Source organism: Zootoca vivipara, chromosome 6, assembly GCF_965207765.1.
Source record: "Zootoca vivipara chromosome 6, rZooViv2.hap1.1, whole genome shotgun sequence".
NCBI classification, from domain to species: Eukaryota; Metazoa; Chordata; class Lepidosauria; order Squamata; family Lacertidae; genus Zootoca; species Zootoca vivipara.
The window spans coordinates 93,924,633-93,947,814 of NC_142589.1; the positions used below are offsets into that span (position 1 = coordinate 93,924,633).

Sequence of the window (23,182 nt, forward strand, 5' to 3'; positions counted from 1 at the left end):
CCTCTCAACGCTGCACGGCGATATTAAGAAACGGACGTCAGGCCTGTCGTCACGACAAGCAGTTGTGCACGGTGGCAGGAAAGGTGTACTGGGGTGCCAAAAGTGCATGAGCAATCTATCTGGAAGATAAATTGTATTTCGGGGAGTTGGTGATCTGTCAGGGTTACCCTTCTTCTCTCTTCTTAAATTCTTTGACGGCATGAAGAACAGCCTAATCCGTTGGGAGGGAGTGATAGTGCTGGGGGCCTTCTTTCATGTTGGACTTGTGTCTGTGTGTGTTTACAATTCCTTTATTAAAGATTTGTTGGTTTACAAAAGCATATGCAATGTCTCTTTTTCCAAGTTGCATTTTCTATAGACCAGTTTCATTTGCTGAGACATGAGCGTGACATTAGGAAGAAAAGGGGGGAAGAGGTGGAGGGGCCATGGTGGGTGGGGGTGGGGGTGGGGAGGCGATATTTCTATTTTGCTTAATGTATGCGTGGGGTTTTGTGTCAGCGTCGCTTGTGCTGGTTCTCTTTGCTATCCGCTTGTGTTCCTTTGGTGGTGAGAGAGGTTGGGGGTTGGCCTCGGGTGTGGCTGTTCATTTGTGATTGGTTGTGGTGAAGTTGTGAACTTTGTTTTCATGTTTTTGTTTCCCACCCCCACCACCCTCTGAATATACATAAGGGTCTGGCTCTTCTGTTTCAGTGTATCTGACGAAGTGTGCATGCACACGAAAGCTCATACCAAAATAAAAACTTAGTGGGTCTTTAAGGTGCTACTGAAGGAATTTTTTATTTTTGTTTTCGTGTGTGTGTGCCATATTGATTTGTATGCTGCTGGTGGATTCTTGTTGTCTTGTTGGGCTGCGTATGTGATAAAAGGGAGCCATATTGGGGCGAAGGCGTCTTCTTCCATTTGTCCCTGTGTCAGTTTCAGCTTATTGGTTAATTTTTCTAATAAGGCTGTTTCCCATACTATCTGGTACCATTGGTCCATGCTTACTCCCGACAGGTCTTTCCAGTATCTGGTTATGGTGCTTCTGGTTGCTGAGAGTAAGTGGGTTATAAGTTCTTTGTGATGTGAGTGGTCGTTATTGTTTTGGAAGATTTTTAGTAGGGCCAATTCCGGGGTTATTTCTAATCCTTGCTTAGTTACTTTGCATATTTCTTTTATGGTTATTGTTAGGGGGACTCCCTACAGGGAGCCTCTCCCCCCCGTCATCCTGACCAGCACTTCACCCAGCGATAGCATGAGCAGCAAGTCAGGAGGAGGGAGTGAGGAATGGAGCGGAATGGAGGGAGGGCTCAGTGAGGTGTCTGAGCCCTGGCAATGCTCAGGAGAACAGAGCGGGCAGGAAGGGCTCAGAGATGTGTCAGAGCCTTGGCACCGGGGGACAGCAGATGAGGGGCTCAGCGAGACGTCGGAGCCCAGCCAGAAAGAGGGGAGACCTCTCCTTCCGGCGCCCGAATTGAGGCGCGCGCCCACACGTAGGGCTAAGGGGCGGCGTTTCGGAGTGCCCAGGCTTTTATGCTGGCCCCGAAGCAGACGGAAGCCATTGCCGGACTCTGAAAGTGACTAGGTGAACATGTTTTCTGCTATCTCTGCACTGTAAATAGTATGAACAATAAAACTCTTAAAGACAGTGTGGACTGGAGCGTCTTTACTCGAGAGTAGCCGCAACAACCCCCTGACAGCTATTGTCCAGAAAAGTTGGATTTGGGGGCATTCCCACCACATGTGGAAGTAGGTGCCTGTGGAGGTGCACCCTCTTCCAGCATTTTGGTGAGGTTGCTGGGCGTATTAGTGCTAATTTCCTTGGCGTTAGGTACCAGCTGTAAGTGAGTTTCAGAGGGAGTTCTTTCATTTTCATTGATATGGATTCAAAGGGAGGTTTAGACCACATTCTGGTCCATTGGGTAGGGTTGATTTCATAGCCTATGTCGTCCTCCCATTGTTCTTTGATTACGTGGGGGGACGGGATGACACACATGGTCAACAAGGCCACCCGTGGAGGGAGCTGTCCAGCCCTCCGGTGCTGAAGTGAGAAGCAATTGCCTGCCAGGGTGGGTTTGTGCGCTGTCCCAGTGACCGGTTCTGAAGCTAGCTTCAGCCTGTCACACTGTGCAGACTCCCAGAGCTAAAGGGAGACCCAGTTGCGTACTGCGGGATTTGTCATCTTTCCGCAGGGCCTGCAAGACAGAGCTGTTCCGCCTGGCCTTTGGGTTGGACTTAGCCTGACCCCTGTGCTTTCCTCCCTCATGGCCTGGATTTATGGACTACTTGAAATGAGGCTGCACTTTAAATTTTAATACTGTATTTTAATCTGTATTTTAATTAACTGTTTTTATGTTTTATGGTGGTTTTGTTGGTGTGAGCCGCCCTGAGCCCGGTTTTTTACTGGGGAGGGCGGGGTATAAATAAAAATTTATTATTATTATTATTATTACGTGGAAGAAGGGAAGCAACACACTAACCTTGCCTATTGCCCCAGTTAGCAAAATGTATTTGGCCGGCCTCCAGGGTCTGCCTTCCACCCCCAACATGGACCAACGAACACCTCTCCATAGCCCACTGCCTCTGCTCCCTCCCTCCCCCTTTAGCTGAACCCTCCTTTTCCCTCAACCCACCCACCCCACCCCCAGCCCTGGTTCCTGCATCTCCCTTGACCGCTAAGGTTGCGAGAGACAACAAAAAAGCAATCCTTGCAACAAAAAGAACACGGGTGCGCATCCGCCACAACACAGCCTCCGTAGCACCCCTTAGCACCGGCACACAGAGGGTTAAAGCGACACAGTCTGGTTTTTTGGGGGGAGAGGGAAAACGCCCAAATTTTAGGCTCTCTCTGAGAGGGAAAAAGAAGAAAGAAAGAAACACGGTTTGTACAAAGCCTAACATTTGCTTTATCAAAATGATTGATTTTTTTTTTTTGAAGCCACGATGGAGAAAAACGAGAGACCAGAAAACAAAGACAGTCCTGTCGAGGGCTAAACACACCCCTAACCGCAAAACAGAATCGGTTTTATACAGAAGCAGAGTCGGAGGCTTGCTTACACACACACGTTGCGGTCAATAAATCGTGCTACATTCCCCAGAGATACATTTGGTTTCCTTTGACAAACTTGGCAGGGCTGTTGTTGCTGGCCTTCAGAATTGGGTTGCGTGCAAACCTTACCCCCCCCCCCAGCACTGATCTCTGTTAACGTGTTGATGCCGCATGGCCTCAACCACAGATCCCCCCCCCCCCAGTTTTGCTGCGTGAACAAGCCTCCGGCAGTCGACATTTTGGAAAACGCACAGAGAAGAGAAAACCCTGTTTTCAAAAACTCCTGTTAAGTTAAAACGGCGTGGCGGAGTCATCGGGAAGGGGGCCCAGTGTCCAAGGTCACTTCCCTCAGCGCAACTGATATGGGCCTCGCTGAGATTCCCACACTCTCCCTGCGCATCAGAACTGAAATCCACGTTGCTGCTGGTCTATGTGGGCTTCCCTGCCTCTGACACAGCACCATGGGGTTTTGTAGTCTTCAAGCTGCACCGGCACATGCTGAGCAAAGACTACAAAGACCGCATGCAGTGAGAGTGCGAGAAAACCCAAAAGAGCAACTCTCCCCTCCTGTGATCTCCAGCAGCTGGTTTTCAGAAGCACCGTAGCTGTTAACGCAGAGCTATCATCATGGCGAGTAGCCTCTCCTCCACGAATTTGGCCAATCCTCTTTTAAAGATCGGTGGGCACCCCAGCCTCCTGTGTGTGGGATGTGATACATAGATAGCAGCCAAGTACAACATTCCTAGAGTCATAGCTGCCAAGTTATCCCTTTTTTTAAGGGATTTTCCCTTATGCTGAATAGGCTTCCTCGTGAGAAAAGGGAAAACTTGGCAGCTATGCCTAGAGTGGACATGAAAGGGGATGGTTGCTCCAGCCCGTCGGAACTTCCTGTTTCCTCCTGGGCTAGGGCAAACTTTCTCTCCATGTGACTAGAAGTGGGCGTGACCTCACCAGGTAACAAAAGGGCAAGGCAGGAAGCACACTCTCTTCTCCACCTTGCCTCCACCGTGTGAGCTGCAGTGACTGCACTGCGATTATTCCCCCACATGGGGTAGACCCACACCTATATATCTGTAACTAAGTCTGCCTTCAGGCATCCAGCTGTGAACTGAATGTGTAAGTAAACTTCTTTTATATACTTTGCACAAGATTGTGTCGTGCCTATTCTTTTTAAGGAGGAGATAAGGGGACCTCCCAGGAATCCAATATTAAGAGGCTTAAGCGAGCCTGCATCAAGCTAACAGCTGTGCACGTTTGAAAGGGGAATGTAAACTCTGTAAAGGCACTTGCTAATGCAAGTTAGGAAGGATATTATTAAACAATATATCCTCTCCTGCCTCCCTTAACATTCCCATACTGTGGCAGCGAGTTCCATAGTTTAACTATGCATCGCATAGTGAACAAGAACTTTCTTTAATCTGTTCCAAACCTCCCAACACTCAGCTTCATTGGGTATCTACACTGCTGGTCTGCACTGAAATATGAATTTCTACTAGGTTTTTTCTTTTTCTTTTCTTTTGCAAATTGCTGCAGAAATGTAGGGGAACTGACCTTAAGAGTGGGGGGGGGGGGAAATGAGAAGGGAGGGGACCAAAAATCGACAGATCCTTCCACCCCTAGCCCCTCCTGTCATGATCCACTCTCCACCCTGGTTCCAGAAAGACCAACGAAAAAATTCCAGCGGCTGGCTTTCCAGTATCCCAGCAGGTTCCCCTTCCCCTTCTACTTTAACTTTCTGCCCTCCAAACATTTCCCCAGCTCCCAATCCAGCTGCAACCCAGAACATGGTTTGCCAACCTGGCTCCCAGACTGGATTTCCTTCTCCACCTGTCTGGTGTGAAAGCTCACTTTCTCCATCCTGCTTTCCGAGACAAGGCTCAAAATGTCTCCTTAGCACAGCGCTTCACTAAGTATGCCTTCTCAGTCTTAGAAGGCGACAGTAGTTGTACCGAGGGAAGTGATCTCAGGATCGGCACCTTTCCAGACTTTGCCACGCCTCTCCCGCAAGGCACAAACCACCACCCTCCTAAAGCCTTCCTGACTTAGTTGTCGTCTTCGTACATCGATATATCTATATATCAACATATTGAGGCTGGGTGTGGACTGCCTCACTCATAACAAAAGCCAGGCATTCTGCGAACATGAAAATTTGAGTTGCTTCAGCCACGGAGGGAAGCACGGAGGTATTTCAGACTTTGCTTCTTGATTGGTGGAAATTATAGTTTCACATTTATCTTATGAGTTTTCTTCCATCATGGAACGCAAGATGGTGTACATCACGTCCCCAGACAATCTCTCATCTGGGGTGTCCCATGTGTGGTGTGGCTTGTGTTCGTGGGATTATGGTAGGGTTGCCATATTTTGAAGAGCGAAAAAGAGGACACATTTGCCAACTTCTACTTGAAACTACGGGTCGCTATTGTGACAACTCTCCTTTTAAATACTCCTCCTATATGTAGGCTGTAGAAGCTGTGATATATTGCTGGTAGCAATGTTCTTAACCTTCAACAACAAAATAATACAGTGCTACCTCAGTTTAAGTACACAATTGGTTCCGGAAGTCTGTACTTAACCTGAATCGTACTTAACCTGAAGCAAACTTTCCCATTGGAAGTAATGGAAAGTGGACTAATCCGTTCCAGACAGGTCCGCGGAGTATTTAAACTGAAAGTACTTAACCTGAAGCGAACTTTCCCATTGAAAGTAATGGAAAGTGGATTAATCCGTTCCAGACGGTCCACAGAGTACTTAAACTGAAGGGTACTTAACCTGAAGCGAACTTTCCCATTGAAAGTAATGGAAAGTGGATTAATCCGTTCCAGACGGTCCATGGAGTACTCAACCTGAAGCGTACTTAACCCAAAGTATGAGTGTAATTGGTTCTGGAAGTCTGTAGTTAACCTGAAGTGTACTTAACCTGAAGAGAACGTTCCCATTGAAAGTAATGGAAAGTGGATTAATCCGTTCCAGACAGGTCCGCAGAGTACTTAAACTGAAAGTACTCAAACAAAAGCATGCTGTAACCGAGGTATGACTGTAATAATAATAATAATACAGTGGTACCTTGGTTCTCGAACTTAATCTGTTCCGGGAATCTGTTCAACTCCTGAAACTATTCAAAAACCAAGGCACAGCTTCCGATTGGCTGCAGGAGCTTCCTGCTCTCAATTGGAAGCCAAGTTGGACGTTCGGCTTCAGAAAAACGTTCACAAACAGGAACACTTACTTCCGGGTTTGTGGCGTTTGGGAGCTGATTTGTACGGGAGCCAAACCATTCGGGAACCAAGGTACCACTGTAATAACTATTGCTCCCTCTCTTGCCACATAAAGTATTGGGGTTCATGTTCACCTCTTTGTGTGTGACAGGCTTCCTCTCTTCACAGAAATCACCACGAGAGTCTCCTGACATTTTTATGATAGCTGGGGTAAACCTCCACCCCCCCCCCCGATTCTGAGCTCGAGCTTAACCCTTGCTGCTCCTGTGAACTTTCTGGCTCCCTAGCCTCTAGACTTACTCCGACCGCTCTCCCCTCATCATCTTCCTCCCCCGGGTCCCCCTCTGGGGAACTGGAAACCACTGGCTCATCCCTGACATTGTGAACCTCAGTGTGCACAGAACAAATTATTAAACAATTTAACATGTACATATGGACTCCCCTGAAGGACACGGGGATGTTAAATCTTGCCTTCCCAGACTCCTTCTCCGAGATCTCGTAGCTAAGTCAGCATCCTTTGAGCTCAGCCGCAAGAGAAGGAATTTCTACAGGATGAAGCTGATTTAAGATGCTGGTCTGATATGATTCTCTGCTGCAGACCAGCTTAGCTGGGTGCCTTAGATCTGAGTCAAATGCGCTAGAAAAAATTCTGTGGATACTGCAACAAAGCAACCAAAAAACCCCCACAAAAAACCTAGATATTTCCCCAAATTTTAAAAAATCCACCCAGGCAGATATTTTAATCCTAAAAAAGAGAACATGTGTCAGAGACCAGGCTGAGGAGTACAACTCTGATGAGGAATGGTGGGAGGCTACCCCTCCCCCTGCTCATGGCCAGGATCCTGAAACTCCACAGGAGCAGCGGAATAGTGTTGATTTGGAACAATGGTTTGCTGAGGGGCACAGTTCACAAGACAATAGTTGGGTAGAACTGGGAGGTGAACAGCAAGAAGAAGAATGGAAAGATAAATAACAGTGGTGATAATGGACATGCTTGTCTTGTTCCCTTTTGTATTTTGCATTTGTCCGTCACCACTTGACTAACGATTAATTTTGCTTTTTGATCTGAGTATATTTCCTGTATTCCTTTTATGAGATTTGCTCCAAAATCCATTATTTCAAGAACTTTTTTCATAAATTCCCAAGAAACATTGTCGAAGGCTTTTTCTGCATCTATAAGCATAATTGCTGCTTGTTTTTCATTTCTCACTTCCAGGTATTCTATGTTAATAATATTCCTTATATTATCTTTCATTTGTCTCCCTGGAAGGAATCCTGCTTGGTAATGATGGATATATTCCTTCAAAATTGTTTTCATTCTATTGGCCATTATATAGAGATCAGGTGGCTAGGAGAACAGAGGACGGAAGTGACTAGAGGGAAGTGGGCGGAACCTTAATTGGGAGCGCCTGCTCTCCGAGAATGGTTGCTTGTTCTTTTGCTGTCTTAATTAAACATTTCTGTTATTGGTAAGTGTAAGGCGGAGGGCTTATAGGGAACAGCCCCCCCCCCATCAGGTCGAGTTCCTCGCAGAGCAGCAAGTCCAGTAGCAGATCAGATTACAGGAATCAGGAAGTAGAGAGGGAGGGAAGAGGCTCTGACAACATGCGAGAGCCTCAGCACCGAGTAGAGAAGGAAGCAGCTGGAGAGGAAATGACGGGAGTGGCCATGGGAGAGCAGTCAGAAGGACGGCCCTTCCCCCCAATGCCTGAATTGAGGCGCACGGCACCCCGTAGGGCGAGAGGGAGACGCTTTGGGGTTCCCAAGCTGTTATGTTGGGCGCGAAATAGAAAGAAGCCATTGCGAGGTTCTGACTCAGACTAAGCAGACATGTTTTCCAGACTCTTTGCACTGTAAATAAGATGCACAATAAAGACACCTTAAAGACAAGGAGGTGTGGAACGTCATTACTCAAGAGTTTCCGCAAGAACCTCTGACAGTAAGAGACTGATTTCTATTTGTACTGATGATCTACTGCCAAGCGGGGAGGAAGCCGAGCCCTGGAAGCCTGGCAACGTGTCTGGGAAAAAGAGGGCATATGGCAACCCTAGATTATGGCCACACCCACCTTTGTTCATGCCCACCATTGGCGTGGGGCCTCCGAACGGTGTCATCTCTCAGTTGAGGCTACTTGGTTGGGTTAATTGTGCAGTTCACGCAGGGAGAGGAAACATGTACACAATCTTGAGCTCCTCAGAGGAAGGCACGGTGTTATATTTAGAAATGAACGGCACTCCTAATAATTTGAGTGCCTTAGGTCAACTAAGCCAGGAGGCCTCAGTCAGGTTTCAGGTTGTGACCACTTCTACAGAGGACTCCAACAAAAAAAAGTCGCCGCAGAACAGGCCTGGTAGCATTCCCCACATTTTGCCTCCTATTAAATCATATTAATTTAGCGGAGTTGAAATTAGACTATGTTTCCCGATCATACTGGCTGGCTCCCAGTCGCACTGCGTCATGGTTTTGGTAGTCCTCGCCTTCACACGCCCTTTTTTCTCCAGTTCTTTCCCCCTGGGTTTCCAGCCGCTTTTGGACTACAGTCCCCATCATCCCTGACCACTGGTCCCGCTAGCTAGGGGTGATGGGAGTTGTAGTCCAACAACGACAGCTGGAGAGGGTCGCAAAGCCAAGCCCAGGCGAAAACGCAGCCGCCAATTCTGCTCTGAATCCTTCAGCAAAAACCGCCGCGGCATTTCATGGGGAAGAGGAACAGCTTCTTCCTTTGCCGAATCAGAAGAATTTCGAAATCTGCGGCGATGGTTGGTTGTTTTTTTTGGTAGGGTCCTCTCTACCGCCATGCAGCCCCCCTCCCCCCGGGGGGAAAAGGAGAGAGTAAAAGTAAGAAATGAGTGTTCTACGCACCATCGGACTTACCCCGAAATTGGACGCGGCAAAACGGTCAGAGGCAGAGACGTTGGTAGAGGCAGTTGTATGAGCATAATAAGCGTTGATGTTGGCCAACAGGGTGCTCATGACTGCTGGCACCCCAGGGCACATGTATTTCGAAGAGAGGCAGGCAAAGTGCCTGGGGGGTGGGGGGGCGTGGAGAACAAGGAAAGGAGCAGAAAAGACAGTCAACACAACTCAAGATTTAGGAAAGCAGACCGAAACTTTACACTTGGCACCACTGAAAGATGGCTGTAACCGAGAAGATGGGACATAACCTGAGATTTTGACATGGACTATTATTATTAATAGGGACCCAGGTGGCGCTGTGGTTAAACCACTGAGCCTAGAGCAGGGGTTCCCAAACTAAGGCCCGGGGGCCGGATGCGGCCCGCGCGAGCCAATTGTGCGGCCGCCGATGACTCCCGCTGCCTGCTCTTATCGGCGCGCCGCGGTGCAGTTGCCCATCTCCAGGTCAGCGTGGCGCCAGAAAGTGCACCGGAAATTACGTCTGCGCATGCGCAGAAGCCATTTCCGGCGCCAACCCATGCCAGAAAAAGCAAGTGTGCATGCATATGGGAGCACGTTCCCCCGCCCTCTGGCCCGCCGCACGATCGGCGCCGGAGGAACCGGCCCGAAGCTGGGTAAGTTTGGGGACCCCTGGCCTAGGGCTTGCTGATCAGAAGGTTGGCGGTTCGAATCCCTGCGACGGGGTGAGCTCCCGTTGCTTGGTCCCAGCTCCTGCCAACCTAGCAGTTCGAAAGCACGTCAAAGTGCAAGTAGATAAATAGGAACCGCTACAGCGGGAAGGTAAACGGCGTTTCCATGTGCTGCTCTGGTTCGCCAGAAGCGGCTTTGTCATGCTGGCCACATGACCTGGAAGCTGTACGCTGGCTCCCTCGGTCAATAATGCGAGATGAGCGCGCAACCCCAGAGTCGGTCATGACTGGACCTAATGGTCCCTTTACCTTTATTATTATTAATATTATTAATATTATTAAATTTGTTTATTGCCCTATATCTGCAGGTCTCAGGGCAGTCGACAAACAAAAAAATCACAATATTAAAACACAAAATACATAACAACAACAAACAGCAATAACAACAACAACACAAAAAAACAAGAAGGCCCTCTGCCTGGTTCCCTGTAACTTCACTTTTCCCCCCCTTTGGCATCTGGTGGGTGGGTGCCACCACTGAGAAGGCCCTCTGCCTGGTTCCCTGTATCCTCACTTCTTGCAGTGAGGGAACTGCCAGAAGGCCCTTGGAGACCTAGATGACCTACACAGGTATCCCTGAAATGTGGGGGAAGTGACCCTTTAGTATGTAATTTTCTCCCGCTTGGACTACTGCCATGTGCTCTACGTGGGGCTACCTTTGAAGGTGACCCAGAAACTACAACTAATCCAGAATGCAGCAGATAGACTGGGGACTGGGAGCGGCCGCCGAGACTGTATAACACCAATCCTGAAAGACCTACATTGGCTCCCACGACGTTTCCGAGCACAATTCAAAGGGTTGGTGCTGACCTTGAAAGCCCTAAACAGCCTCGGCCCAGTATACCTGAAGGAGCATCTCCACCCCGGACACCGGGGTCCATCTCCCGAGGGCCTTCTGGCAGTTCCCTCCCTGCGAGAAGCAAGGTTACAAGGAACCAGGCAGAGGGCCTTCTCGGTGGTGGCACCCTCCCTGTGGAACGCACTCTCGTCAGATGTCAAGGAGATAAACAACTATCTGACTTTTAGAAGACACACGAAGGCAGCCCTGTTTAGGGACGTTTTTAATGTTTGGTGTTTTATTGTGTTTTTAATATCCTGTTGGAAGCCGCCCAGAGTGTCTCCATCTCCTCCACCCATAGGAATGCTGGTTGCCAAGGGAATGGCTGATAAGGAGGAGGGAAAACTCAGCCGAAGTTCTCTGGAAGAGCGAACAGGCACAGCAACAGTTTGTCAGCAAAAGAGGAAGCTGGAGCTGAGCCAATCACTCCACGGAGTCGTCGTATGGGTGGGTTGTTAGACAGGAAGCAAAACAAAAGGCGCAAAGGACGCCAGTTCGGTATTTTCTACAGAACCCGAAAGAAAAGTTCAGAAGGGTCACCTTGATTGATGATGCCGGAGGCTGGTTACAGCCGTCCAGAGCTATCTGTTTGTTTTTGCAATAAATCCTCCTTTTTAATTAACGACCTTACTATGTTATCAAGCCAGGAACTTGGACGTATGACAGCAGATATGGAATATAACATCAAATGGAACTGTGTGTGCAAAAAAGAGAGAGGTCGACACAGGTATTCCTACAGAGACTCACGTCATGGCCTGATAGATGGACTCCACTCCATATCTCATCGCAAACTCGTCCACGATCTCCTGGGCGGTTTCGTCGAAGTACACTTTCCACGCGTCGTCACCCTTCGCCTCGGGTATTTTCACCACGCCGTTGTTTTGGATGTCCGTCACAAAATGGAAGAGGTTCTAACCAGACATAGAAATAGGGTGAAGAAGGTATAGAGAGGTTGTAGATGGTTAAATGTTGAGATTTAGAGATATATAGATTAATAATGTTAATAAGTTGTGAAATAAATGATAAGTTCATAAAATAAGTTTTAAGGTTTAGAATTAAGGTAAAGTTAAAGTTAACTGAGTTAAGGATTTAGAGTTAGGAATAACTAAAATAAAGTTTTTCAATGTAACGCAGTGGAAGGAGGAAGGAGGAAGTCGATATCTAGATTAATACAAAGAATAATATTTTTTTTGTAACAAAAGATTTCTGGTTTGTTGTGTCTTTTTTGTATTGTATTTTTCTGTATTTTTTTCTCTTTCATTGTGTGTAATTTGGATTTGGATTTTGTATTATTGTTTTTGTTCTTCTATCTTTTTTAAAAAAATTAATAAATATATTATAAAAAATGGAAAAACGACACAAAAATAGGTGGGGGGGGTTAAAATAAAGACAGAAGAGACACACACCAATGGGAGACCTCTGGCAACTGTAGCTACCACCCCTGGATTCTCAGCTGCTCCCCCCCCCCAGCCCCAAAGAGAGGTGCCTCCTCAGACTGCTCCACAGAGGCCTGGGAAGCACCCGCTGGCCAGCTCCAGAGGGACCATTCAAATGGGGGGCTTGCAGCCAAGGCTGCTGCAACAAACAGCCATGCAAGCTGTAAGGGGGAGGGATTATAGAGAACCCTCCCCCCTCATCAGAAGCAGCCCGTCTCCAAGCAGTCATGAGAGCAAGGGGTCTGAAGGGGTGAGTCAGGAAACGGAGAGGGAGTGCCAAGGCTCTGGCAACATCAAAGAGCCCCTGCTCCATAGGCAGGAAGAGAGGGAGGCCGAAAGAGTGGACAGGAATAGGTCAGACAGAAGACCCGCCCCCCCGACTCCGGAATTGAGGAGGAGGAGGAGGAAAGGGAGGCGATTCTCAGTTCCGAGGCTTTTATGCTGGTCCCGAACGCAGAAGGGGGTAGTGCAGGAATCTGACTTGAGCGGATGAAATGAGCAATCCGTTACACTGTAAATAATGTGCACCAATAAAAACGTCTGAAAGACAAGCATGTGTACGGCCGTTACTCAAGAGTAGTCACAACCAACCCTGACACAAGCCTTTGGGAGGCAGAGACACGAGAGGGAATCAGAGGAGGGAGGGAAGGAAAGAGGGACAGAGGCTAGTATTGCCCACGGCACCCCTGACCATCATGCAAGACAACCCAGGGCGCCACAGCACATGGGTTGAAAACCACTGCCATAGAATCATGGAATTGTACAGTGGTACCTTGGTTCTCAAACTTAATCCGTTCCAGATTAAGGTGAACGTGAGGCCAGCAGCTTAACTTGGGAGGCAACAGCGGGCGCTGCCAGGCCTGCATGGCACAAAGGCTTCCCTTCAGCACCGGGCACTCAGCTCCCAGGCTGGCATTGCAGACAGCCAGCACAGGAAAGGCTGCCTGCCTGCCCGGCCTCCCACTAGTCTGCCCATTCCCAACGACAAGGGCTGGCGGACTGGCCGGCTGGCCTCCCTCACCAGCTTGCTTGCTTACTTACTCAGAGGCTGCCCCAGCTCCTGGCACCCAGCACCCCCTGGCCAGCCCCAGAGGCACCGTTCGCCTGCGGAGCTTGTAGCCAGGGCTGCTGCAACAAACAGCTATTGCAAGCTTTTGGGAAGCAGAGATGCCAGAGGGCATCAGAGAAGGGAGGGAAGGAAAGAGGGACAGAGGCCAGGGTTGCCCGTGGCAATGTCTGGGAAACTCCGGATGTATGGCAAAACCCTATGTTATTCAGGTTTTGTTTTTAAAACAAAAACATTAGCCCTGTCTCCTGAATTAATTCCAGGGAGGGGAATGTTGCCTCCCCTTTGGGCAGGACAGCCCACGCCCCCAGACAGATCAGAGAGGGGCTGTGTACAGCTCTGGTTCCTATCAGCATGAGTATGCATCTGGGGCAGGACCAGGGGCGCAGCCTGGGAGTCATTTTGGACTCACAGCCATCCATGGATGCGCAGGTCAATTCTGCATCCAGGGCAGCTGTCTACCAGCTCCATCTGGTATGCAGGGTGAGACCCTACCTGCCTGCAGATTGTCTCGCCAGAGTGGTGCATGCTCTGGTTATCTCCCGCTTGGACTACTGCCATGCGCTCTACGTGGGGCTGCCTTTGAAGGTGACCCAGAAACTGCAACTAATCCAAAATGCGGCAGCTAGACTGGTGTCTGGAAGCGGCCGCCGAGACCATATCACACCGGTCCTGAAAGACCTACATTGGCTCCCAGGACGTTTCACAGCACAATTCAAAGGGTTGGTGCTAACCTTGAAAGCCCTCAACGGCCTCAGCTCAGTATCCCTGAAGGAGTGTCTCCACCCCCATCGTCCAACCCACAGTCTGTCTCCAAGGGCCTTCTGGCGGTTCCCTCCCTGCGAGAAGTGAGGTTCCAGGGAACCAGGCAGAGGGCCTTCTCAGTGGTGGCGCCCGCCCTGTGCAACACCCTCCCATCAGATGTCAAAGAAATAAACAACTACCTGACTTTTAGAAGACATCTGAAGGCAGCCCTGTTTGGGGAAGCTTTTAATATTTGATGAATTATTGTATTTTAATATTTGGTTGGAAGCCGCCCAGAGTGGCTGGGAAAATCCAGCCAGATGGGCGGGGGTATAAATAATAAATGTATTATTATTATTATTATTATTATTATTATTATTATTATTATTATTATTATGTACACCATCCCGGAAAATCAAGGGTCCCACCGCCTTGTGCCCCGCTCACCTCATGGAGGCAGGTGTATTGCACATGATACGGCGCCACTTTCTCCTCGCCTTTGATCTCCACGCTGATGTGCAAGCGGATCGCCCCAGAGACAGCCGATTTGTCTGTCCGCTTATCTGAAACAGCCCAGGGGGTGGGGAGAGTATAGTAGCGTTTAGAGAAAGGTCAGTTATGTTGCACAGGTGTGCAGAGAACAAGGTGCCTGATATGAAATAATATATAATGAATTGGGGTGTGTGTGTGTTTAAAACAACTTTTCCTGAACTCAAAAAGATGTGGATTTTTTAAAAAAAGACCTGAAGCCTTTCTGTTACCGTCGGTATCATGTCCACTGAAATACAAGAGAACCCAGAGAACCCTTTTTATGTACGCTGCAGGAGTTGCCGGAAGGAGGCAGACAAGGCGCCACCCAACTGCCTTAGAGACTCCAGATTTGTGTAGGGTTTCCTCCTGAGCCTTTTCTTCTTCCCAAGATACCCCACAAGGCAGCGGACCTTTAGCATCAATAGTTTTCCTTCTCTTAGATGGGATCCCTTCCCAGGTTGATGAGCCCCCCACCTGACCCTCGCTCCCCTCTACAGCATGGACAGAAACCGCCTTCTTGACCGTTGGGTCCACTCTTGGCTCTCATCTGCTCAATCATAGAATCACAGAGTTGGAAGAGACCACAAAGGCCATCCAGTCCAACCCTCTGCCAAGCAGGAAACACCATCAAAGCATTCCTGACAGATGACTGTCAAGCCTCTGCTTAAAGACCTCCAAAGAAGGAGACTCCACCACACTCCTTGGTAGCAAATTCCACTGCCGAACAGCTCTTACTGTCAGGAAGTTCCTCCTAATGTTTAAGTGGAATCTTCTTTCTTGTAGTTTGAATCCATTGCTCCGTGTCCGCTTCTCTGGAGCAGCAGAAAACAACCTTTCTCCCTCCTCTATATGACATCCTTTCATATATTTGAACATGGCTATCATATCACCCCTTAACCTTCTCTTCTCCAGGCTAAACATAGCCAGCTCCCTAAGCCGTTCCTCATAAGGCATCGTTTGCAGGCCTTTGACCAATTTGGTTGCCCTCTTCTGGACACGTTCCAGCTTGTCAGGATCCTTCTTGAACTGTGGTGCCCAGAACTGGACACAGTACTCCAGGTGAGGTCTGACCAGAGCAGAATACAGTGGTACTATTACTTCCCTTGATCTAGATGCTATACTCCTATTGATGCAGCCCAGAATTGCATTGGCTTTTTGAGCTGCTGCATCACACTGTTGACTCATGCCAAGTTTGTGGTCTACCAAGACTCCTAGATCCTTTTCACGTGTACTGCTCTCAAGACGGTGGCCATCCAGATTTGGCTGACTTGTGGGCCACCCCTGACCTTTGACCACACATCACGGTGATCTTTAGCACAGACAATAACATAGTCAAAGTAATTCCAGTGGTTTGACCGAGGGTACTTCCACAGAGTTTTAAATTTATTTTTCTGTCGGAAGAGTGTGTTGATTACAACAAGAGTGTGTTGGTTACAACAAAGTTGTGCGCTGCACGTATCGTCAAAAGTAAAATTCCATTCTGGTTGCTGTTGCCAATTCCTTCTTTCCCAATAGTCCCAGGCCACAGATCGAAATCTCGCCCAACGCTTGCATTAAAATCACCCAGGAGGATAATTTTTTCTTCCTTAGGCGCAAGGGAGAAACGTGCTAAGAGGAAGGCACACTTGGCAAATCCACACCGTGATCAACTCCTGCCTGGAAACCAATGTGGAAGGACGTGTGGATCCAGAATTGGCCTCCACAGTCACTTACGGACTCATTGTTAAAACCGTGTTTATGGAAGACAATCTTACTCGGCTATGAGTGAAAGAAGAAGAAGGAGAAGGAGAAGGAGAAGGAGAAGGAGAAGGAAAAGGAGAAGGAGAAGGAGAAGGAGAAGGAGGAGAAGTAGTTCAACAACCTCTGCCACTGGTTTTTCCCATCCCTGCTCTAGACCTTGACTTGTGCCGAGCTTGGACTCTGAACCTGCCTCGGGGCCACTCAGATGGCTGGACAGCCCCCAGGGCCTTGGGCCTTGGCCGCCTTCGCAGTCACTTACCCAGATTGTACCAGACGTCCATCTCCCCACTCAATGTCCGCACCTCGATGATCGTCTGGCCAAGGAAGTCGTCAGATTCTCTCTTAAAGCGCTGCTTCACCCTGGACTTGATGTCGTCATCTTCGTCCCAGACGCGCACCTTGATTCGATCGGAGGAGTTATGGCATTCACTGTTGTTGGGGAAGATCGGTAGGAAAAGAAGCCAATGTCACGAACGAGAGCTGTTCGATTCCCAGAGTTGCCCCCGCAAAACTTTTTCTCCGAGGAGATCACGGCGGCATGTGTGGTTCTTCCCCACCCCTCCGTGGCTTTACCACCCCCCCACGACAACCCTGCGAGGTAGTTCAGGCTAAAGGAGAGTGCCTGCCCCAGTACAGTGGTGCCTCGCTAGACGAATGCCCTGTAAGATTAATTTTTCGCTTAACAAAGAGATTTTTCTAGCGGAGGTTGCCTCGCAAGACGAATTCATTTTGCGAAAAATTCATCTAGCGAATCGCGGTTTCCCATAGGAATGCATTGAAATTCAATTAATGCGTTCCTATGGGCAAAAAATAAAATTAAAAAAATTCAATGCATTCCTATGGGATTCGCTAGACGAATTTTTCGTTATACGAATTGACCCATGGAATGAATTAAATTCATCTAGCGAGGCACCACCAGTGAAATTAGCTGAAATGTATAAAACAAGTAATAAATGCTGGAAATGTAAAGAAAAAGAAGGAATGTTTTTTCACATGTGGTGGGAATGTAAGAAAGAAAAAAGCTTCTGGGAAATGATATATAATGAATTGAAAAAGATGTTGAAATGTACATTTATTAAAAAAAACCAGAGGCTTTTTTACTTGGCATTACAGGAGAAGATATTAATAGACAAGATAAAAAATTGTTTTTGTATGCGACTATGGCGGCAAGAGTATTACTGGCACTGAGATGGAAACAAGAAGAACTACCGACGATAGAGGAATGGCAGATGAAGTTGATGGACTATGCAGAATTAGATAAGAAGTTTTGTAAGGAGAAATGTATGATATATTACAGGGATAATTTAAGAAAATGAAAATTGATTAGTGATTTTTGAAAGTAATAGTGAAATAAGAAATACAAGAAGAAGTTAAAAAGTTTGGAAATCTTGAGACATGGTTGACGGAAGTCCAAAATATTGCATAAGATGAATGGTAAATGATTAATGGAAAATATATATAAAAACTTAAAAATAATATATATAAGTAGGATTTGAACTCTGGTCTCCAGGTCCTAGCCCGACACTCTAACCACTATGCCACACTGGGTGACAGGTTCATCCCTCGCTGCATCTAACTGAGCGGTCCCCAAACTTCCCCTGACCACTAGACCTCTTGAAAATGGCTGGCAGTCTGACTTAATGACTTTTTTGTCTGCTGGTTATAACTATTGGAATGGGCTGTGCTAGATGCTTTCTGAATTTTCTGTTGCTTCTTTTCTTTCTTATATTGCATTACATCCTGCAAGCCACAGAAGTCCATCAAATTTGAATTGTAAGTGTGGACTCCTTGAATGAAGCTCGTGGACCCACCGGCAGTCCTCGGACCACAGTTTGGGAACCCCAGATTTGACACAGGCTAGAGACCCTGATGTTGGGAAAGATGGAGGGCACAAGGAGAAGGGGACGACAGCGGACGAGATGGTTGGACAGTGTTCTCGAAGCTACGAACATGAGTTTGACCAAACTGCAGGAGGCAGTGGAAGACAGGAGTGCCTGGCGTGCTCTGGTCCATGGGGTCACCAAGAGTTGGACACAACTAAACGACCAAACAACAACAACAACAAAGAGACAAGGACCCCGGGATCAACTCACAAGTGGAAGTTCTCCTCCCAGATCGGGTTCAGGTTGCCGTAGATGGTCTTGGTCCTCTTTTTCGTCTTCCCAACCTGGACGGTGACGTACGGGTCGCTGGACCCTGTCTTGTCCTTCGCCTGCAGCCCTTGCGCGCAAACCACTGGCCGAGCGATCCCATGCACAGCCGAGTGCCGTTTTGATGGGTTTCATGCGCATCCAGCACCAGGGGCGATCCCCCCAAAACAGCCACGAAACACAAAGAGAGAAAAATGAGGGTGAAGGGCAGGACAAGGACCCAACATCACCAGCTCATTCAGTTAGAGGGCCAAGACAAAAGAGCCTCCCCATATCTTGTATCCCTGTTTGTAGGTGATGGGACTGTGAGGGACATTGCCAGATTGACATAAAGCAAAGCAAGCTATAGTTTGAAGGTGACCCAGAAACTACAGCTAATCCAGAATGCGGCAGCTAGACTGGTGACTGGGAGCGGCCACTGAGACCACATAACACCGGTCCTGAAAGACCTACATTGGCTCCCAGTACGTTTCCGAGCACAGTTCAAAGTGTTGGTGCTGACCTTTAAAGCCCTAAATGGCCTCGGTCCAGTATACCTGAAGGAGTGTCTCCACCCCCATCGTTCTGCCCGGACACTGAGGTCCAGCTCCAAGGGCCTTCTGGCGGTTCCCTCATTGCGAGAAGGCAAGTTGCAGGGAACCAGGCAGAGGGCCTTCTCAGTGGTGGCGCCCGCCCTGTGGAACGCCCTCCCATCAGATGTCAAAGAGAAAAACAGCTACCAGATTTTTAGAAGACATCTGAAGGCAGCCCTGTTTAGGGAGGCTTTTAATGTTTAATAGATTATTTTATATCATTTTCTGTTGGAAACTGCCCAGAGTGGCTGGGGAGACCCAGCCAGATGGGCAGGGTATAAATTATTATTATTACTAGTGTCATTCAGCCCGTTTACTAAACGGGCGCTAGAACATTCAGCCTTTTTCTGCGGCGGCGGCCCATGGGGGGGCCGGCCGGCCCCTCCCACGGCCGCCGCTTCATCAGGGCGCTCCGCTGAGCCCAGCTGGCCAGCGGGCGCCCAGGAGAAGGCCACGATTCTTCTGAGGACTGCGAGGGAAACGGTAGGCAGAGGGGTGGGGAGAGTGTGCATGTGTGTGTGTGCGTCAAGTCTCTGCGTCCAATCCCTGTGTCCGTGGGGCACATGCACAGTAGCGCAAACCCAGGGACACAGGGAATACTGGACGCAGAGACACTTGCACTTCATTATATAGGATTATTATTATTATTATTATTATTATTATTATTATTATTATTATTATAGTTTAGGGCCCCACTCGCTTGGGGGCCCCCCAAAAAAATTAAAGGAAAAAACACCTGGATGTACATTTCCAACATATAAGATAAAAAACAAATAAAATAAAACCTCCATACAGCAACCGTGTTTTGTGTTGTGTAGGCTCCTATGATGTAAGTCATGGGCCCCGCCTGCTAACCTGCTCCCTAAAATATCCCAGGTTTGCTCCTTTCTATGTATAGGGTGCCTACATTCTGCATGTGCAAGTGGCTTGAGAGATACCTACGAGGTCCATCAATGACCATATAGCATATATTCAACCAAAAAACAGCGACCATTTGTTGTTGGCAAACGACAGCTGGACATATAAAGGGCCCCATTACCTTCAGGAGCTTAGGGCCTCATCAAACCTAAATCCGGCCCTGGCGAGGAATCTTGCCGGCCACTCGGAGAGCAGCTTTTCAAGGAAGCCTAGCAGTCAGGACCCCCCAGTGACCCCACTCTGAGGCACAGAGGGTTCATAATAGATGCTAATGGAACTCTGTGCATTTCTGTCTCTCTTTGTGTATGTTAGGGCTGGACGATATTTCGATATATCATTCCAAACCAGTTTGACATCCATACCGTGATGTCAGTTTCACAGTTTTTGACCTGGCTACAGCGGAGCCTTGGTTCTCAAACTTAATCCGTTCCGGAACTCCGTTCGACTCCCGAAACCGTTCGGAAACCAAGGCGCGGCTTCCGATTGGCTGCAGGAGCTGTTAAGACTGTGTTCATGGAAGACAATCTTACTCAGCTACAAGTGATAGTCAAAGTCGAAGAAGGAGAAGGAGAAGGAGAAGGAGAAGGAGAAATAGAAGGAGAAGGAAGAAGAAGAAGAAGAAGAAGAAGAAGAAGAAGAAGAAGAAGAAGAAGAAGAAGAAGAAGAAGAAGAAGAAGAAGAAGAAGAAGAAGAAGAAGAAGAAGAATATTTCTCTATGCTCATCTGGCTCTCTGTGTTTGCACATATCCATATGCCTGTCTGTATAAACGTCAGCAATATCAAAGGCAGCACGATGACCATGTGCAATATACAATATACAATATGAAAATCTTTATAGAATTTCTTCAGAACATCACACGTAATAAACTGAATTCTTTGAAAGCCTCTGCAAATCTCTTAAGTCTTTAAATGAAGCAAGGTGCCAGACTTTTATCTGGTGAAAAGCAAGCTATGCAGTCACTGCTCCATAATTACATGAGCACTGTTCCATAGCAATTGATATTTCCACCTATATTTAGTTGAGAAAAATATGGGTTAATGAAGCAATTCTATATCCTTCTGCTGCGCTGATGAAGAATGAAACAGTGGTCATTATCCGGAATCACTGTTCACCAGCAGTGTTGGACATCATATTTGCTGACTACACAAAGCTTCACAGCTGGCTTTTCACCGGATAAAGTCTGGCAAAGGCAGCCCCAAACTTTGGCCCTCCAGATGTTTTGCACTACAATTCCCATGATCCCTTACCACTGGTCCTGTTAGCTAGGGATCATGGGAGTTGTAGGCCAAAACATCTGGAGGGCCGCAGTTTGGGGGCGCCTGGTCTGGCACCTTGCTTCTTTTAAAGACTTAGAGACTTTCAAAGAATTCAGTTTATTACGTGTGATGTTCTGAAGAAATTCTATAAAGATTTTCATATTATATATTGTATATTGCACATGGTGTTGCCTTTGATATTGCTGATGCACTTGTTGCAACACATGGGTTTGTTTGTTTGTTTGTTTGGTTGCTTAAAGGTAAAGGTAAAGGGACCCCTGACCATTAGGTCCAGTCATGACCGACTCTGGGGTTGCAGCGCTCATCTCGCGTTATTGGCCGAGGGAGCCAACGTACAGCTTCCAGGTCATGTGGCCAGCATGACAAAGCCGCTTCTGGCGAACCAGAGCAGCGCACGGAAACGCCGTTTAACTTCCCGCTGCTTGCACTTGATGTGTTTTTGAACTGCTAGGTTGGCAGGAGCTGGGACCGAGCAACGGGAGCTCACCCCATCGCGGGGATTCGAACCGCCGACCTTCTGATCGACAAGCTCTAGGCTCAGTGGTTTAGACCACAGCGCCATACCTTTCCACTTATCAGGTCCCTGAGATGCAATCATGACAGGGCTCTACGGCCTGTAGCGGTTCCTATTTATCTACTTGCACTTTGACGTGCTTTCGAACTGCTAGGTTGGCAGGAGCTGGGACCGAGCAACGGGAGCTCACCCCATCGCGGGGATTCGAACCGCCGACCTTCTGATCGACAAGCTCTAGGCTCAGTGGTTTAGACCACAGCGCCATACCTTTCCACTTATCAGGTCCCTGAGATGCAATCATGACAGGGCTCTACGGCCTGTAGCGGTTCCTATTTATCTACTTGCACTTTGACGTGCTTTCAAACTGCTAGGTTGGCAGGAGCTGGGACCGAGCAACGGGAGCTCACCCCATCGCGGGGATTCGAACCGCCGACCTTCTGATCGACAAGCTCTAGGCTCAGTGGTTTAGACCACAGCGCCATACCTTTCCACTTATCAGGTCCCTGAGATGCAATCATGACAGGGCTCTACGGCCTGTAGCGGTTCCTATTTATCTACTTGCACTTTGACGTGCTTTCGAACTGCTAGGTTGGCAGGAGCTGGGACCGAGCAACGGGAGCTCACCCCATCGCGGGGATTCGAACCGCCGACCTTCTGATCGGCAAGCCCTCTAGGCTCTGTGGTTTAACCCACAGCACCACCCGCGTCCCATTTGGTTACTTACTGTCTGTATAAACGGCCATCAGCGTGACGTACCTGTGATGCTGATCTTGGCCGACCACTTAGAGGTACCATCCAAAACGCTCTGCTTCACAGCTTTCATCTGCTGGGTGTGAGTGGTCTTGGAGACGGCGAAGATCTCCTGGATCAGCTCGAAGATCTCGGGCTTATTGCGCTCCCGGATCTTCATACGATCTTTCAGCACCATGATAATATTCTGCGTGCGGTCCTCAGCCCCGTGCTTAGAACTTTTCTCTGCCGCCCCTGGACAGAGAGAGATTTGCGATGGGTGGGTTACTAACACCCTCACTGCAATGCATTCTGATTATTCCACACGTTAGGAAATCTGTTTTGCATTTCACAGAAGCAGGAAGAACCGTTACGCAGCAGAACAATAGGTTGCACCCAGCTAAAAGCAGATACGTTTAAATAAGTGTACATGTTTTGGTCCTGCCCATTGGTTTCAATGGGGGGGGTCTACTCTAAGTTAGGGCTAAAGGTAAGGGACCCCTGACCATTAGGTCAGATCGCAGACGATTCTGGGGTTGTGGCGCTCATCTCACATTATTGGCCGAGGGAGCCAGCATACAGCTTCCGGGTCATGTGGCCAGCATGACTAAGCCGCTTCTGGCAAACCAGAGCAGCACATGGAAATGCCGTTTACCTTCCTGCTTGGCTATTTATCGAGTTCATGCTTTTCGTCAGCCACGTTCCTTTGTTTTGAAACACTACAGCTTTCTTTTTTTCTTTTTTCAGTAATTGGGGTTGCTATAAAAATCCATCCCTTCTGAAGTTTTGGGTTGTTTCGTTTGCCCGGCGGTCAAGTG

At 48.2% G+C, this 23,182-nt stretch overlaps 1 protein-coding gene across 1 annotated transcript in view; it reads right to left on the bottom strand.

Annotated features, from left to right (window-relative positions):
* Positions 1–23,182, bottom strand: part of UNC13A (unc-13 homolog A) — a 119,677-nt gene that overhangs the window by 54,365 nt on the left and 42,130 nt on the right. The window contains exons 15-20 of the mRNA XM_088673086.1: positions 22,392–22,619; positions 18,297–18,438; positions 16,463–16,632; positions 14,380–14,495; positions 11,434–11,597; positions 9,118–9,268 (exon numbers count right to left, since the gene is read on the bottom strand). Coding sequence (XP_088529212.1) covers positions 9,118–9,268; positions 11,434–11,597; positions 14,380–14,495; positions 16,463–16,632; positions 18,297–18,438; positions 22,392–22,619 — 971 coding nt within the window. The remainder of the gene's footprint in view (positions 1–9,117; positions 9,269–11,433; positions 11,598–14,379; positions 14,496–16,462; positions 16,633–18,296; positions 18,439–22,391; positions 22,620–23,182) is intronic.